Source organism: Convolutriloba macropyga, chromosome 4 (genome assembly GCF_964194025.1).
Source record: "Convolutriloba macropyga chromosome 4, txConMacr16.3, whole genome shotgun sequence".
In the NCBI taxonomy this organism is placed as follows: domain Eukaryota; kingdom Metazoa; phylum Xenacoelomorpha; order Acoela; family Convolutidae; genus Convolutriloba; species Convolutriloba macropyga.
In genome coordinates, this window is record NC_134471.1 from 50,854,661 (window position 1) to 50,871,076 (window position 16,416).

Sequence of the window (16,416 nt, forward strand, 5' to 3'; positions counted from 1 at the left end):
GTAGAAGTTTGTTAACTTTATTTTGCGGTAAATTGTAACGCTGTTTAACCTCTAACTGATAATCGCTTAGCCAGTCGTCCTTTACTAGTTTTTTTTCTGGTAACAATGGGTAGTCCTGCTGTTGATCATGTATTTCACTTGGGTATTCTAAATCGACTTCACAGAAATACCCGACTGAAGAGCTATCAGGGTGGTGTAGTGGTTATTGAGATGTTGAAAACAAAACAAAAATCACCAACGGGTAGCATCTCCTCCTGCATAACTCCACCATATAAATTATTAGCGTCCACCATTAGCCCAAATGTGGACGTTTCCTTGGAGTTGAACCCAGGCAGGTAGCGGTTGTTTGCTTTAAAATGTCGACTTTCGAAAACAGTGGTTACACACCCGCGTATCGCTGGCTCTACCATGTCCAGATGTTCCCGTTCAGTGAATAACTGAACTTCAGCTTTGGTGATACGAAGTGGGGCATCTTTCGCCACGTTTGGGGCAGTGAAGAACTGTACAACATCAAGCTTGTAAGTTTTGAAACTAATTTTTCGACAATACTCGGAGCAGCAAGCTAATAAAGCACAATCTAATTTTAGATAGGCATCATGATAATCCTGCATACTTTTACACCCAAGCAAATTCCACATTCTGTTTGCATGATTCCATTCGTTTTGCTTATTTGTTGTGCCATTTAGTGAGTTTTTCCATGCTTCTATTGGAGGCAAACTATCTTCCGAGAACTTTGTCCGATTCGACATGTATGAATATGGGTAGTAACCTTTTTGCTTGAGCAGGTCAAAGTAGTCACTAGGGGTTTCATTGAACATTATTTCCAAAATGCCGAATTCAGATTGCGGTAAAGTTTCGGTGAGCTTTTCTAGAGATGCGTTGAAAAACTTGTACGAGTCAACATACCTTAGGAACTCATACACTGGAACAGTTTGCCCATCCCTTTTCATCGTGTCCACTTGAACACCTAATTGCATCGAGACATATTTCTCGTCAGTTGCTGGTATTACGCTTATTCTTGTAGATGGCTCACATTCCTGCAATGCCAGACAGATGTGGTGGAGATCGTAAATTTGTATGTTGTGCCCAATTACGGGAATGAATTTTGACGTTCTTCGTAGTCGGTTGCATTGCGGATGGGCCCAGCCCAGAAATTCGCCACTGTAGTCTTTTTCGTCATTTTCATCAAAATCATCTTTGCAAATCCAACAAGCAACACTTTCTGTTCTTGCAAGTTTTGATCTGTCTCCACGAAAACACGGATGTTTTTGTTTCTGCTTGTGAATATCATTCGCCAACTTGTGAAGTACTTTCACAAAAATCTCCATGCAATTTTCGGAGCTATCTAATTGAGTATACTTGGGCTTCGGGTTGTTATGCTCAACAACAGTCAGAGCGAAACCGCTGGGCTCGAGAATCTCTATGGTGGATGATGAGGAGACGTTTCCACTAAGTGAAGAAGTAGTAACTGGAGGGCAGAGGGCAGAACAGTTGTTAAATTTGTAGATATTGCTGTTTTCGCTGGGCATTCGAACAAGGGCTGGTGAATGATCTTTGCACCTTTCAACGTGTTCATTGAAAGCTGTGACACCGTCATAACATAACAAGAAACAGTTTCTGCTTAAAATCGGGTAACTACGATACCTCATTGACCGTAGAAAGCAGTAAAATTTGCACAGGTCCCTGATAAGAACATAATGATGTTTATCTGAATAGTAAAGTAGCAGTAAATCAATAACCAATTCCTCTGAACTCTTTTTTGTTGAAATTTGTATAGGATATAGATCTTTTTTGTGGTAACCAAACACGTTAATTTGAACAGAATTAAGTTTCTCAAACATGTTGAGACTCCTAAGACCCATTGGCATCAGAAAATTGCCCGCTGAGAAAATCGACTTCAAGTCTTTATAGGTTTTGGGATTTGTCGCTCTCAAAGTATCGTTTTGACCGTCAACTTTAATGCCAATATTTTCTTTCAGACATCTAAAGACAGCTGCTATATAACAGTAGACAAAGCAATTTTTGTCATTGTGGTTTTGAATATTTAGAACAGCTTGGCATGTGGATAACTCAAAAGGAAGAGCTATAAATGACGATCCCCGAATAGGTCTGTATTTCGCAAAGTTGATATGTAAGCGAATCACCCGATCTCAAGTAAAGAGAACAGCCAGCATTTTTTCCACCATCAGGGCAAAGTCGTTGTTTGAGATACCTCCAGCAATTACTGGAGTCATTAGTGAATTGGCAAAAATAACTAAATTTTCGCCGTCTTCATCAGCCTCGTGTTTTGGTTTGAAGAGTGATAGTTCAGCGGAAAACTGACCTCTGGGGTCCTGAGGTTAATTTTTGCTCAATTAGTTCTTCTATTTGTGCTCGCTTGGACTGCATAAAGATCTGCAAGTCCAACGAATTTTCTCCATTGTTGTCAGCTTCGATTACAAACGTTTGAAGGTGACCATTAAATGCGGAATGGGAGGGTATTTGTAAAGGCTGGAACTCTTCTCCAAAAACGGAAAGCGAGTGAACAGGGCTCATATGTTGTGCCTAGAGGTGAGAATTGTTCAAACCAAGATAACAAGAACGACAACAATTTGTAAACTTTGAGTGAACTGTTCTCATATGTTCTTCAAGAGGAGACACTTTTCTAGTCGAAAACTCACTAATTGAACATTGATAATGTGGTAAGCCGCACTCATGGGGATGAAATCGTGTTTCATGTCGCGATTTGTTTCCCGGTGTACTAAACGTTGAAGGGCAGAAGCGGCAAGAATAAGTCATTTCAAAAGCAGTTATCAGAAGTAAATAAATGAAGTTGGATAAACGGTTTGGTTAATAATGTTCGTCACTCTGCAATAACATTCAGTTCTGTGTAATACTCAATTTCATTCGTTACGACTCAATACATGTTTACAGTGCTTTGAAAACGGCACTGAAATAGGCCGGCAAATTTGATATTCAAATTGAACGTACTTCTATAGGCTAATTTTGCTAACAATTTTGCTTTAACTCCAAATTTAGCTGGACCTCGAAAGACTTTGTCTTTTCTAAAAACTATTATCCCGGCTTTCTTATTATCCCTAATTTGAAGCTCAGGCACAAATGGGATATTCACTAGATAGCGCGCCAAATTGGAATTTCAAAATAGCGGCCTCTGGTTGACTGGAATCGGCGGGAAAATAGTTTCGAAATTTTAGTAAAATTAAACGCAAAAAATGCTTAGAACACTTTGCGAATTCAAAAGATGTGCTAGTAAACCCTCAGAGGGGCCATACCGAGTATTGTTGTTTGTGGATTACTTCAAAAAATGCATTTAAAAAAGCGGAAAAACATGTTACTTTATTTAAATTTTTTCAAAAAAGTGTCACTTTAGAACTCATCTATAACGGGTGTTAAAGTTGTCCTACGCTGTCAAGTGTGATGAGAAAAATTGCTCCCCGGGCCAAAAAAACAGGACAGCACTAAAAAATTTGCTCTAAAACAAGCAGAAGAAAAGTTTCTGTCAATCATTATAAATCAATGTCATTAAATGACAATTACATGACAGAAACATGTGTCTTTTCTCTGAAGCCTTTTTCGATGACAGGTGTTATGAGAGAAGTTGATGACCACAACGTGCAAAAAAGCAAAGAAACTCGATCTAACATCTTTCCTTAGGGTGCTTCATATGCTAATTAATGCCAGATGATAATGTGACATTGATGACCAGATGTTTTGGAAATCGGTGAAGGAGCCATTCTTCGGCCATGATGCTTATAACCAAAAACGTCCAGCATGTTCCCACAAAGACATTTTTGTAAAAAAAATTCCAAATTTTTTGTTTCATTGATCAGCAATTATGTTAATTAGTCGCTAATTAGCCGTTAATTAGGCGCTAATTATCTCCGCAACGGTTAAGTTAAATTTGACGAGCGTGATGAGATGTTTTGTAGGACACAGTGTGCTGAGGACCTCTGCACCATCGGTTTCATCCCAAGTGTTTTCTGAGGGGTCAAAGGTCAGAGGTCATCTATCAAAAAAAATTTTCAATTTTTTCAAAATTTTTTTCACAAAACTTCTTCTTTTACCCTGTTGAACGAGAGCCGAAAGCCAGGAGGTGCTGCTAGAGGACCTTTAAACTTTTTTCAACTCAGCCTAATGACATCATTTTGGTTTTAAAGTACATTTTTTTGATTTTTTCTGTGAGAGATTACAATTTTTTCACAATTTTTTCCAAATTATGAATGAGTTTCAGGGTTCATACGCTGCTACAGCTGCTGGCATAATGTTATCAGTTCTCTTGGGCCAAAAAACGTACACATTTTGCAAAATAAAATTATTGTTAATTCCAAAAAACTTAAGGTTTAACCTACAGATGTTAACAAATTTTATTGATACGATAGTTTTAATCTTGGATATTTCAGCTCAAAAACTAATCACTCCATAGTGGTTGTAATACATGAAATCCTGCTAGGAAAATAATATGTGTGATTGCGTCATAAGGGAGGATGAAAATTTTGAACTTGATTTGAACATGTTTGAACTTGATCACTTACAGGAATTATATTTTTGTCTGTGTTTTGAATTGAAAGACAAAACAGTCTTCAAAAAATGTTATATTACAAATTCGAGAAAAATAAAATACGTAATTTCTATAACACACGCACATGCACAACTTCAGATCTCAAAATTCAAACCGTTTTCAGATAAAAGTAAAGTTTCAAGTTTTAATTAAGTTAAATTAATCGAATAAGTCCATCAAAGAATTTTCTGGTCGTCGCTTTTTTGGTGCTCCGCTAACGTTTGGAGTCTCTGAACAAGTGGGTTTTTGAAAACTACCGCTCAGAACCTCTCGCTTTGGCGTTTGAAAAGTTGTTCCGGACAGAACGTTCTCGTCAAAGTTATTGAAATTGTTTGGAGGGTTGTTGTTGTTGTGAATTCCAGCGAAGAGAGATGGACTAGGTGTCGGCGTAACAGTTGGACTTGGGTCAACTGCTGGTGTTGTGGGTAGACTAGCTAGTGTTGTCTCGGTGTCTGGTGAAGACGGTGAACTGTTGATCCCCCACAAATTGCCAAGATCATCACAAGCTTGATAAGCTCCGAATTGATTTTCAAACAAAGGTACGCAGTCACAGTCGTACCGGTAGAAAATACGTTTTATTTCATCAGGTAATGTGCCCATATTATAATCTTAAAATGCTGGCAGCATGTTTGCAGGTAGGTGGCCACCAGAAGTAATAATAGTGCTTCCGGATGGGTGGGTTTTCTCGGGTAGGGCGGCAATTGCATTTATAAGAAGCTTTGGAAGAAGACAGCGATGGTAAACGTGCAACACATCGTCTTGTTTTTGTTGTTGAATAAGAACCACAAAGTTTTCAAAAACTGTCTGATAAACTAATGTTTTTTCCCAAGAAGCCTCGGACTCTGCGAGAATTTTAACCGACGTTTTAAAAGTTAAGTGTCGAAAAAATTCATTGAAACAGATTTGAATTTATTGCTGGAAACAAACTGCAATTTGACTCAACACATATATGAATGCCGCCGAATTATAGCTCAGGGTTTCTGTGTAGAACTTTTGCAATAGTTTCATCTAAGCTAGGGGTCACATCTGTTTTTCATTTTGAGCCAACGTAAACTCACAATTTTAACTTGAGCGTACCAAAAATTGTTATCTAGGGTTACATCTGTTTTCAATTAACTGTTGCTATATATTGTGTTCAATGTGTAGTTTCATATCTGAGGTCACAAGTACTTTTAATTTGTAGTGTATATGACTTTGAAACTGTGTTCAACATGTAAGTTTATTATCTGAGGTCGCATCTGTTCCTAATTTCCTAGTTTATATGAGCGCTTTATGCATGTGCAATTGTTCAAGAGATCACATTCGTGCACCACATGTCTGCCATAAAAGTCGTAATGAACAGACTCAAGTACGACGTATGCGTACTTGAGACTGTATTTGCCAATCAATTGTTCTCAATTGAGTGCTTGATGACACATGTGTAATCCCAGCTTGCCGCCGCCATTTAGCTGGAGCGCTCACAACTTTATTTGAAAGAGATAAAATTTAGTTGCGCCATGCCTTTCACTTGCACTAAAGACACAGAATTTGGCGATTGTTATTTCGACATTTGGAAAACTGATAAGCGCTTAATCAGAGCAACTGTGAAAACGTATGAAAGGACGGGGACCTATGTGTTTCTAAAAATGTTCAAGAAAGCGGAAAGCGATTACGATTTTCAGCAGAAAGTTTCTATAACTGTTAAAGAATTTGAGAACTTGATTGAAAAATCAGCTGATATACGCTCTCAGTTCACCCAGGAGGAATCAACAAAACCACCTCCAGCAAAGAAACCACGATTCCCACGAAAGTCAGAAGAAATTTCGAATACCAACACCAGCAACAAAAATGGTTGAGGCGATGTACGAGCGCTCACCAAATTAATTTAAACAATTTCAAAAACAGTCCAAGTTTCAGACTGTCAAAGAGAAACCTACCCCTTCTAACACAAATGTTTGTGCCCATTCAGTGTCTGCTCATTTTGATTCTGAGTTTTGCGGTTTAGTAACTAACCATAATCACGTTTTGCTTGATACAACCACTTTCGAAAAGGAAACTTTAAAACGAAACCAGAATTTTCCTGTGCCTTGTATTTTCACAAACTTCAAATTCTTATTTTCGACTTCAACAACTTTGGAGACTAATGGAGACGTTTTTACAAAGCTCAAATTGGCGGTTGAATTCAACAGCTCCGCAGATAAAGTTGACTCACAGACAGTACGCAAACCACTGCCAACTTTTGACTGCCACAGTAACGTGAAAAACAGCAATGCAAAACAAGTGAAAATGAATCAAAACCCTGTGCAAAGATGCCAGTAAATGCTCAAAAGACTATCTACAACGCCCGTCCTCCATCGAAACAAGTTCAAACTGATTTTGTTAATAGTGAAACTATCCGAAGAGTTGATTACATTTTGTTCGCCTTGTGTATAAGGAAAAAATGAAATTTTGAAATTTTGAAATTTTAAAAATTCATTGCTATCAAGGAAAGGTTAATACATCATATGAAAAGCAAAGCGAATTAATTGAGCATCACTCAGTTTTACAATTTTTTGTGAATTAAAAATATAATGAGCAATATAAATACAAAGAAGTCCACAAAGTTTTGAGTTTTTAAATTGAATTAGCTGATCCTTCAGTTACTGATAAATTTTTGCCTTTTCTTCTAGAGAAACTATTCTTTGGTAGACATCTTTGTATGACGAAATAGACTGTCCGAGAGGATCAGCAAAGAAAAATTGATCCTCTTCCTCTTTCAGGCACAATAGTAACCAATTGTTACCAAAATTTTCTGCAGTTGCTGCCTTAACAATTAGGAAACTGTTTGGTTTCAACTTTTGGGGAAAATTATTTGCAGCGAAGACACCCAGAAATTTATGCTTGAGTAAAGCACATCTTTGAATTAGATCATTGATATCATCTTCGTCTATTTTTAGTTTGTCAAAATGTGATTCTTTGATACTCTTCTTGCACTATCAGCAAATATTGTACTAGTTTTTTCACCAATAATGAAAATTTCAATATTGTTTGGTAAGGCCACAGAATATTTTAACTCAACAGATATTGAACAGTTTGTCAGTTCAGGGTGAATAAAGTCATGGGATGCTTGTTGGGTGCTGGTCAAATCAAAAACCATTACGAAATAGTTTGGGTAATCTGTCAAACTTGTTCCATTTCCATTATCAATGTAAGCTAGATTCGATATTGTATTAAAGTAAAGACGTTTGTCGTCAGCTGTAGATATTGGACTATCTGCCACAGGCAAACCTTTTCAATATACATAAATCTGCTCTAGGTTGAATTTTCGGAAATGAAATGGATTTTGGCGGTTGTTACCCAGAAGAGCTTCATTTGTATTTAAGCAGATCACCAGTCGGCGGATTGGTTCTCTCGCAAATATATCTTCTTGTTTCCAACCGTGTAGACCCGTTGAAGGTAGAAACGTTTTTGTGAGGGTTTCAAGGTAAGGATAGGAGGCGGGACTACTCAATAATGTTATTTCAATGACTGACACAACAGTGTCATTAAGGGTCATCTTCCGCACATACAAATTAGCTTCGATCATTTTTACTTTGTGTTGTTTCGCAGCATCATCAGACATTATAACAAAATCATTAATTGAGCGTCTGAATGCAATTCGAAGTGTCACACCACTTAGCAGATGTCTGTCGCAAGTCAAAAAGTTTACAGCAATTTTGCCATAGAATGTGCATTCAGCTGATTGTCTCACCAAAAGTTTTCTTCTGTTCACTTCTGCAGTTGATAGCTTTCCCGGGTTTTCCCCATAAGAGTAGCCCTGACAGGCCAGCCATGTATTTTTTGCATCTTTATTATGTGAAAAGTCGGTCTCAATAAAAATTTTGTGAGCATAAATTCCGTTAGCGTTTGAAATTTTCAGTGCAATCTCTGTACAATCAGAGAATAGTGAAGGTAACACATTATTGCAAAAGTAGGGAGAATCTAATTTTGTAATGTCAGCGGCGGCTGTAGCGTCACATTTCAAATCAAATTCAGAAGACTGGACAATATTACATTTAACTTCGAGAAAAATTTCTTGTAAATCGATAAAGTTGTTTCTGTCACCAGCGACTTCAAATTCTAACATGGGTCCATTTGGGCTGTAGATTGGACCCAATTTTCGACAGAAACTACCATCAAAAGTCACCAGTAGTGGGGGTTTTTCAAATAAATCCAATGAGCTGTGAGTTGCTTCTGATGGTAACAAATTAGCGATCATCATTCACTTTAGCAAAAAATCCGACCGCCTTCTTTTTGGTGCTCTATGCGTGGAAATGGTCTTTCTGCGTTTCTCCCCTACATTCATTGGCTTGCCTCGTATTGATTTCCTCCGACGTGAAATAATTCGTCGAGAGCCTCCAGTCTGTTTTTTAACAGTTTTTGAAATTGTGTTCTTAATTGCTTGTCTAGGAGGTTTTTGTTGCCCACTACATCCAGAATCTCTGGTACACTTTGTTTCAGGAGCTCTTTCCCGATACGTTTAGCAAAATGAAGCGACGTGCTAGGGGCAGTGCAACACGTCCAATTCCTGCAGCTAAGACGCCAAAACAACTGCCTCTTTGCCGATAATGTCCAGAGAAATGAGGCAAAGACGTCGCTTGATTAGCATAATAAGAATCCATTTTAATGGAAGAATTTTTTTGAATTGTATTGTTAGAATAACTTTTCTAATTCCCAAAAACGGAACTAATTGTCCTGTTTCCGTCCGCATTTCAATTGAAATTGATTGAATTGTGTTGGTCAAAAGTATCTTGTAGTCTGAATTTGTAAAAACGATTCGATGAGTTGGTTCAAGCTCATATACGCCACTGTTTTTCAGAGGTTGTTTCAAATCAATGACTCTATAATTCTGTTTGTATAGATGAAAATAAGATGCTTTCCAGCACAAATATCGGCTAGAAATTCACCATAATATGCTTTTGCATCATCAATTTTCATAAGCCTGTTTCCATTTGGACTCATTTTGTACCCAATATGAATTTCATTACCGTCAGGAATACCTTCAAAGCCAATGATGCTGGGGATATCTTGACTGGGAATTGTAATTCCCTCATATTTCCCTACCAAAATTTCGTATTTTCCAGAGCTCTTAATTTCTCTGAAAGAAAAATGGGGCAATCCAACTGTGCGCTTAACTGTGGCAAGAGGTTGCGCCACCGAATCAAATGTTCCTGGCATAAAAACTAGTTTTTGCCCGCTATATGGTCTAGAAATAAAATTGGCTCCAGATGACATCTTTTGGGAATTTTCATAGTCTTTTACGTTGTACACAGTCAGATTTCCGTTCACAATATTTTCTCTTTTGTTGGGAATATGATTTCACTTAGCGCCACTCGCCAATCACCTGAAAGTTGAATTTCTTCATTAAAAAAATTCCGAAATGATGCAAGTGTGTTTGAATCAAATGTTTCCATTGAAGCGGATGAAACAACGTGAACTGTAAACTCGTCTTCAAACTGGTTATTGGACATTTTCAACGGGAGGGAGCCTGACAAGTTGTAATTCTGGTTAATGAAGTTTTCCTTGAATTGGTTCATTGACAGCGTTAACTAAAGAGTACGCTGGGGGGGCTTAATGTAGGTACTCCCGTTATTTCAAAAGTTATTTCAAAAACTTCGTCTGTAAATGATTGCTTGTGACTTTTCCGGAAAGCTTTGTCCTTTTTATATATTCTCATAAAATCCCCAACGTAAAACTTGGGCTTCTGAGTTGTGCTTGTTTGCGCGGTCAATGACACTAACCGCGGTACATCCTTTTTTATAACTTTATTTGGGGCAAGTTTGGTTACCCGATTCACTCTTGAATTAATTGTTTTCAAAAATTGGTCTAATTGGTCAATGTAGGAATATGTCCACTTTTCTTCGAGGTACCGATGAATTATCCCTTTTAGTGACCTATTGTTCCTCTCTGCAAACGCCGATTTTTTTCCGCTGAAAGTACTGTATAAATGAGTTCCACGTTTGTTTCACAATTGTTTGAAAGCTCCAAGAAAGTCTTTGCCATCGTCAACCCACACTTTTTCAGGCTGCTTATTTTTGATCATCTTTTGGAATGCTTCAGCTGTTTCCGTCGCATACTTTGTTTTCAAGGATTCCACACGTAAATATATTGACAGACTGTCAACTGCTACCAAGAGATATTTTATGTTACGGTTATATTTCGCTAGTTTGTCAACGTGCGCCAAATCCAATGACCAAATTCATTTATTTCTTTTACAAAAACTTTAAGCCTGGGAAATTTGAATCGAATTGAACGGTACTTTGTGAAATACGGTTTTGTCTCCAAATAGGACTGCAATTTGCCTAATGGCAGCTTGCTCTGAGTATGTAAGCGTTTTGTGCTTCCATAGGAAGCTGGTCCTTTCAAATAAAACTGTTCCAAACGTTTTAATTCAGGAGAAGAAAGACAATTTCTTTTGACTGGTCTCTTTTGCGTCTGTCGTTTGGTCACTTGTTTCTCCGTAATCGCTTGTTGGGATTGATTTGGATCAACTACTGCGGGGTTTTTCTCAGCTTGTGTAGAATTCTTGTTCACTTTCCAACAAGTTTTCCAAGATTTGTTTGTCATAACTCTTTGCAACTAAATGTGGTGATGTATCGAGAGCAGTCAAAATTTTTGAGTACTTTCTGATGTCAATCTTTATTGGTTAGCTGTAAATTATACAAAAAATAGAAACTTTAACGCCCAGTGGTTCTTAACTGATATGAAGTACATCGTTTCCTCCAATGGAAATGACGTCAGATTGCATAATGTGTTTAAGTAGGATTTCAAATCGCTTAATTTTGTTTTTCTTCATTGGTTCAAGCTCAGATATTATAGACTCAAACTGAGAAATTTTTTGTTTCTTTAATATTGGTTCTATCTCTCTGTCTTCGCTGACTGGTTCTGATATTTCTACCTTAGTAGCCTCCTTGTTTTCGTAAACACTGCTCATATTTTCAACAGGCTTTTCTTCTTTTTGTGGTTTTTCAGACTGATTTCTTGAAAAAGTGGCAGTTGAGTTGCCTTCTGTTCATAATTAGGGTTTTCCAAATTTTTATTTTTTACGGGTTGATGTGACAAAAACATTCGTTTTGGAAATAAAATGAATTCTTCCCTATGCATTATTCTTTTGTCAAGTATCGATAGCAAGAAAATCCAACAATTCTCAACAACTCTGTTTCTTTGGCTAAAAGTTTCCTCCCTAGTTTCGAACTTGTTTGATTAGATAATAGTGTTTTGATTGATTTCTCGTAACCTTCTAATTTGGTTTTATTAACTGGAACGTTTCGATTGACAAAATTGAGTAAGCACTCGCAAAGGAATTTAATGAACTTGTTTGGAGCTGCCTTAATTATTTTTCCTACGTTTAAGTCCGATGTATCTAGCATCTGCCGCAGCATACATAGTTCTTTCTCTCTCATCAGTTAAGTTGAAGTTAATAACTTTAGAAAATTGATGGACCCGGAGGAACAGTATTTGAACAATAACGTAGGACGTCGGATGTTTTTGGATCTAAGTCGATTAACAAATGACCAAACTGCTTCCTGATTGCTAGCTCATAACTTTCCCTCAAAAATTGTGTGTTATTCAGTTGTCGACCAATAAAAATAATTTGCTGTGTGTCTCGTGGTGATTTGAACAAAATTATGTGTTGTACTCAAATCAATTGTTCTAGACCATTTGCTCTGTAGAAACAAGTTGTGTTTAACATATATTACACTAATGTTTCTATGTCACCACGCAGTTGCTAAACTCTTTTTCGTTAAAAATTTCTTCACGTGAATCGTCAAAAACAAACAGACAGTTTTCTAACTCTGAAACGAGTTCAAAACCTGAAAACTGTTTGAATTCTATGTTCATTTTCTTCTCTAATGACTGAAATTTTGGCTGATCATGCTGATAAAAATAAAAGTTTTTTTGAAACTCGGGGAAAATGTGCCATGTAGTAACATTTTGAAAATCAGCTCAGTTTTTCCGCAACAAGATGGCCCGCAAACAGCTATGAACAACCTGTCAGACGCTGAAATTATTTTTTTCATAACTTGGGATTCGGAAGAGCGTACCCAACTGTGCACGAGAGTAAAGAAAACCAAAATGTTGATTCTTTGCAATCAAGTTTGAAAAACACTAATTTGATCAGAGAAACAGTTATGAGAAACATTATTATAAAAATTTGTGTAAACTATACCACTTCTGATCGAGGTAATCTTGAATTACAAAACCTCCAAGACTATCTTTTTTGGTGCCCGGCGTCAAAAACCAAGTCAGTTTTGCTTCCGACCGAATCTAACTGATCTTCCGTTTGACTCATTTTAAAAACTTATTTGTGAAAAATGAATTGCAAATTTATTACAAAATTGTTCAGCAATATATATTTCATACAACACATATTTTCATAGTCTTTGTCATAATTTCTGTAAGTGATTGTATAGTTTGCATTTATTGAGTCTACTTTATCTCTGTAAACAATGGACTCTACATCGCTTTCTTTCACCCGCTGCTTGATTTCTTTGGGAAGACTCTCATCGTCCAGAGACATCAGAATTGGAACTGCACGCGTGGGCATAGGTAAAGGGGTTATTTTCAGTCTTTTAATTTTCTCTTGTATAGACATGATACAATTGAAAGTACTCCACGAGAGAAAGATATTTCCTTAAAGCTTCTATTTCAGCGCCACCACACACAATCTGCTGTTTTCTCAGAATTGTTTGTCCACGAGAGTCAATTCTTTCCTCCTTGACTAGTGTTACAGTCAATTGATTGTCGGGCGCTATGCAACTGTAAATGTCAAACTTGGAGATAAACTCACTTGAAGCAGTGACGGATTTGTCTACTCTGGACGTCGATTCATTCATCAACCGGTGATAGAACAACAGGGCTTTCTTCCTCGCGCAATGGCTGCTCTTCTGTCTTTTTGGGCAACTCAGTGCAAGTAGGAGTTTCTCGATGAAACTTCAAATGTTCAACTTTTGGACAAGACAATGTCTCTAAATTTATTACGTTTTTCTGAAGTAGTTCCGTGAGAGTACTTGTTTTCTCTTTGCCCTTGGCGTAAAATACCACTAATGGAAATCAAAGAATAATGCTGTCTATGATTTGTTGCAATTAGCAGTACGGATATTCTCCCGTTTCCCACAGAAGACCGTGCAAAAACTTAGAAACCCACTGGTAAGTCTTTTGATCACTTGAAGAGAGCGTTCTGTATGAATTGGGAGGTAGAAAGGAAAAGATGTCGATAAAATTCTCAGTAGCAATAGCAAGTTCTTTAACTATGAAGCCAGATTTATTCCGCAAACCTTCAAAGTCGAGAACAACCGCTCGTGATTTTAGCATTCCAACATACTGAACAATCGTCCTTTGAAAGTTTTCTCGTAAAGACAAAATGCAAGGCCGGTCACGTGACCAAGATACTCGTTTTTGTTTGGACAAGGTAAAACGTATGAGCAACCCGGTCCTTTTTCGCTAAACTCATGAACAAAACCAGCAGCGTCGTGGAGAATAGCGTGTAATCTCAGAATTTTGAAAGATTTAAAATATTTGTCCAGTCATAAATTATCAATAACAATTATGCCCTCACAGGGACGTAGTTTGAGCACAATGTTAAGATCAATTTTAGGATCCAAATGCAAACAAGTTGCTAAAAAGTACAAATATCTCTCACTGTACTCAGGATAAACTTCTTATCCTCATGGGATATACAACTCCATATTATCCTCATGCATTCTATACCCTATTATCCTCATGGCAGGATAATCTCCCCCATCCCAATACAGCTATATATTACTACTTGTATATCATTAACAATTTTGTACACTAATTATGAGAACCCAGTGAAACAAAAAGTGATACACTTTGCGATGTCATGCAAAACCTGATAACTCCTGCTAAACTTTAAACTTCTTCCCAAGATGTTGATAGGCAAACATCAATTTCTTAAAACACCTTGGTATGACCTTGACATGATCTCATCCAGATCTGTCTAGAAGAAGTTTATGTGCAATTTGGCGAGATCTTGACTAATCTTGCCGCATATGAAAAATAGTTTCTGAATCCAAAGCATGTTTCATTTCACTGGGAAGCTAAAACAATTGCTTTCCTTTTGATTTGTTTTATACATCTTACCTGAATATGAGAAAATAGCTCCATGCAGTTTTGTTGTCTTTGAGAAATCCTTGAGCGTGAGTTGGGACTCCTGAAGAGAGTAACACTCGCATCTCTTCGATTCAGATATATACTTGGCCACTACTCTGTTCCTCTCTCCAACTTGTACACTTTCTGTGCATCTTGTCACACAAATGGAGTTATGCTCCACGCGATATTTTATTGACCTATAAGTGAACAAAATGTTTAAAAATTGATAGACGACCTTTAATAATTAACTTGGGAAATATATTCAATTAGTATAGGCGTGCCCTGCCCTTTAATGATACCCAGGTTGAGGTGCCAGACTGAAAGTTGATATGTCCAGACCGTCCCAGACGGAAAGTGTCTATGTCCAGACCCTCCCAGACGGAAAGTGCCTATGTCCAGACTTTCGTGCGTTCAAAATTTTTCGTGCGTTCGTCGTGCGTTCAAAACTCCCTATGTCCAGACTTTCGTGCGTTCAAAATCTTATATGACCAGACTTTAGTGCGTTCCAAATTAAAATTCGCGCGCTCATTTGTGCGTTCAAAAACACCTATGTCCAGACTTTCGTGCGTTCAAACGTGCTTATGTCCAGACTTTCGCGCGTTCAAAATCTTATATGACCAGACTTTAGTGCGTTCTAAATGAAAAATCGTGCGCTCATTTGTGCGTTCATGTCCAGACTATCGTGCGTTCAAAAACACCTATGTCCAGACTTTCGTGCGTTCAAAAATGCGTATGTCCAGACTTTCGTGCGTTCATGTTCAGATGTCGTTTTTATAATGTATTCGTTTCAAATATAGATACGTTAGGGTGATGGTTGTGATGAAGTGCCCAAGCAGTTCCTACATTTTGTTTAATAAAAGATGTTCGATGAAAGTATTGGCTGAAGGGGCTGCCAGCGACCTAGTTATTAAAGTATGATTTGCTTTGCGATTTCAGCAAGGGTTTATAATTCTAGGTGTGAAATTGTTTTAAACAAAGCAAAATGTTGGATGCGAATTTTCCTGCGTTCGATGTTTTGTAACTTTTGAACTCAAGTGAGTTGAGGTTTTCTTGGTAGAAAGCTTTCACTTGAGTGAGCACTCTATTAAGAGTGTTTAGTCAAACATGGACTCATGTTTTTGGCATTCCTGTTTCCATTCAAAAAATTTTCGTGCGCTCCGAGTCACAATGTCCAGACTTTCGTGCGTTCAAAATGGCTTATGTCCAGACTATCGTGCGTTCAAAATTGCATATGTCCAGACTATCGTGCGTTCAAAATTGCATATGTCCAGACTATCGTGCGTTCAAAATTGCATATGTCCAGACTATCGTGCGTTCATTTTCTTTTCCAGACCGTGTAATTTTGAACGCACGACGCCACCTTGTGCGTTCATTTCGGTCTGGACATATCGACTTTCGGTCTGGGACCTCAACCTGGGTATACTCTTCGCATTTCAGTTCGGCCATGGATTGCAAGTTCGACTAGGGTCAGCATGAAAAATAATTGGCTTCGAACCAAACATACGGGCACTTTCAATTTAGAAAAAAAAGTGTATTGATATTTACCTCAAAATCAATTTGTCATTATTCGTGAATTGCAAGTTTTGACCCGTCCTTCGCAATGACCTCTTTTGGGATAATTTTGACTCAATTTGAAGACCACAGAGCAATGCAGCGATGCAACTTAGTGTAATAGAGCCACACAAGTTCATCTGAATTTTGCCCATTTCGGACCTGCAGCTAAGCTGGATATTTAGCACCTGAAAAAA

General features: G+C 37.6%; 1 protein-coding gene across 1 annotated transcript in view; it reads right to left on the reverse strand.

The window, feature by feature from the left end:
- Positions 1 to 16,416, reverse strand: part of LOC142338491 (uncharacterized) — a 50,645-nt gene that overhangs the window by 17,245 nt on the left and 16,984 nt on the right. Inside the window, exons 2-3 of the mRNA XM_075388270.1 lie at positions 16,214 to 16,407; positions 14,660 to 14,865 (exon numbers count right to left, since the gene is read on the reverse strand). Of these exons, the coding sequence (XP_075244385.1) occupies positions 14,660 to 14,865; positions 16,214 to 16,374 (367 nt within the window). The 5' untranslated portion in view covers positions 16,375 to 16,407. The remainder of the gene's footprint in view (positions 1 to 14,659; positions 14,866 to 16,213; positions 16,408 to 16,416) is intronic.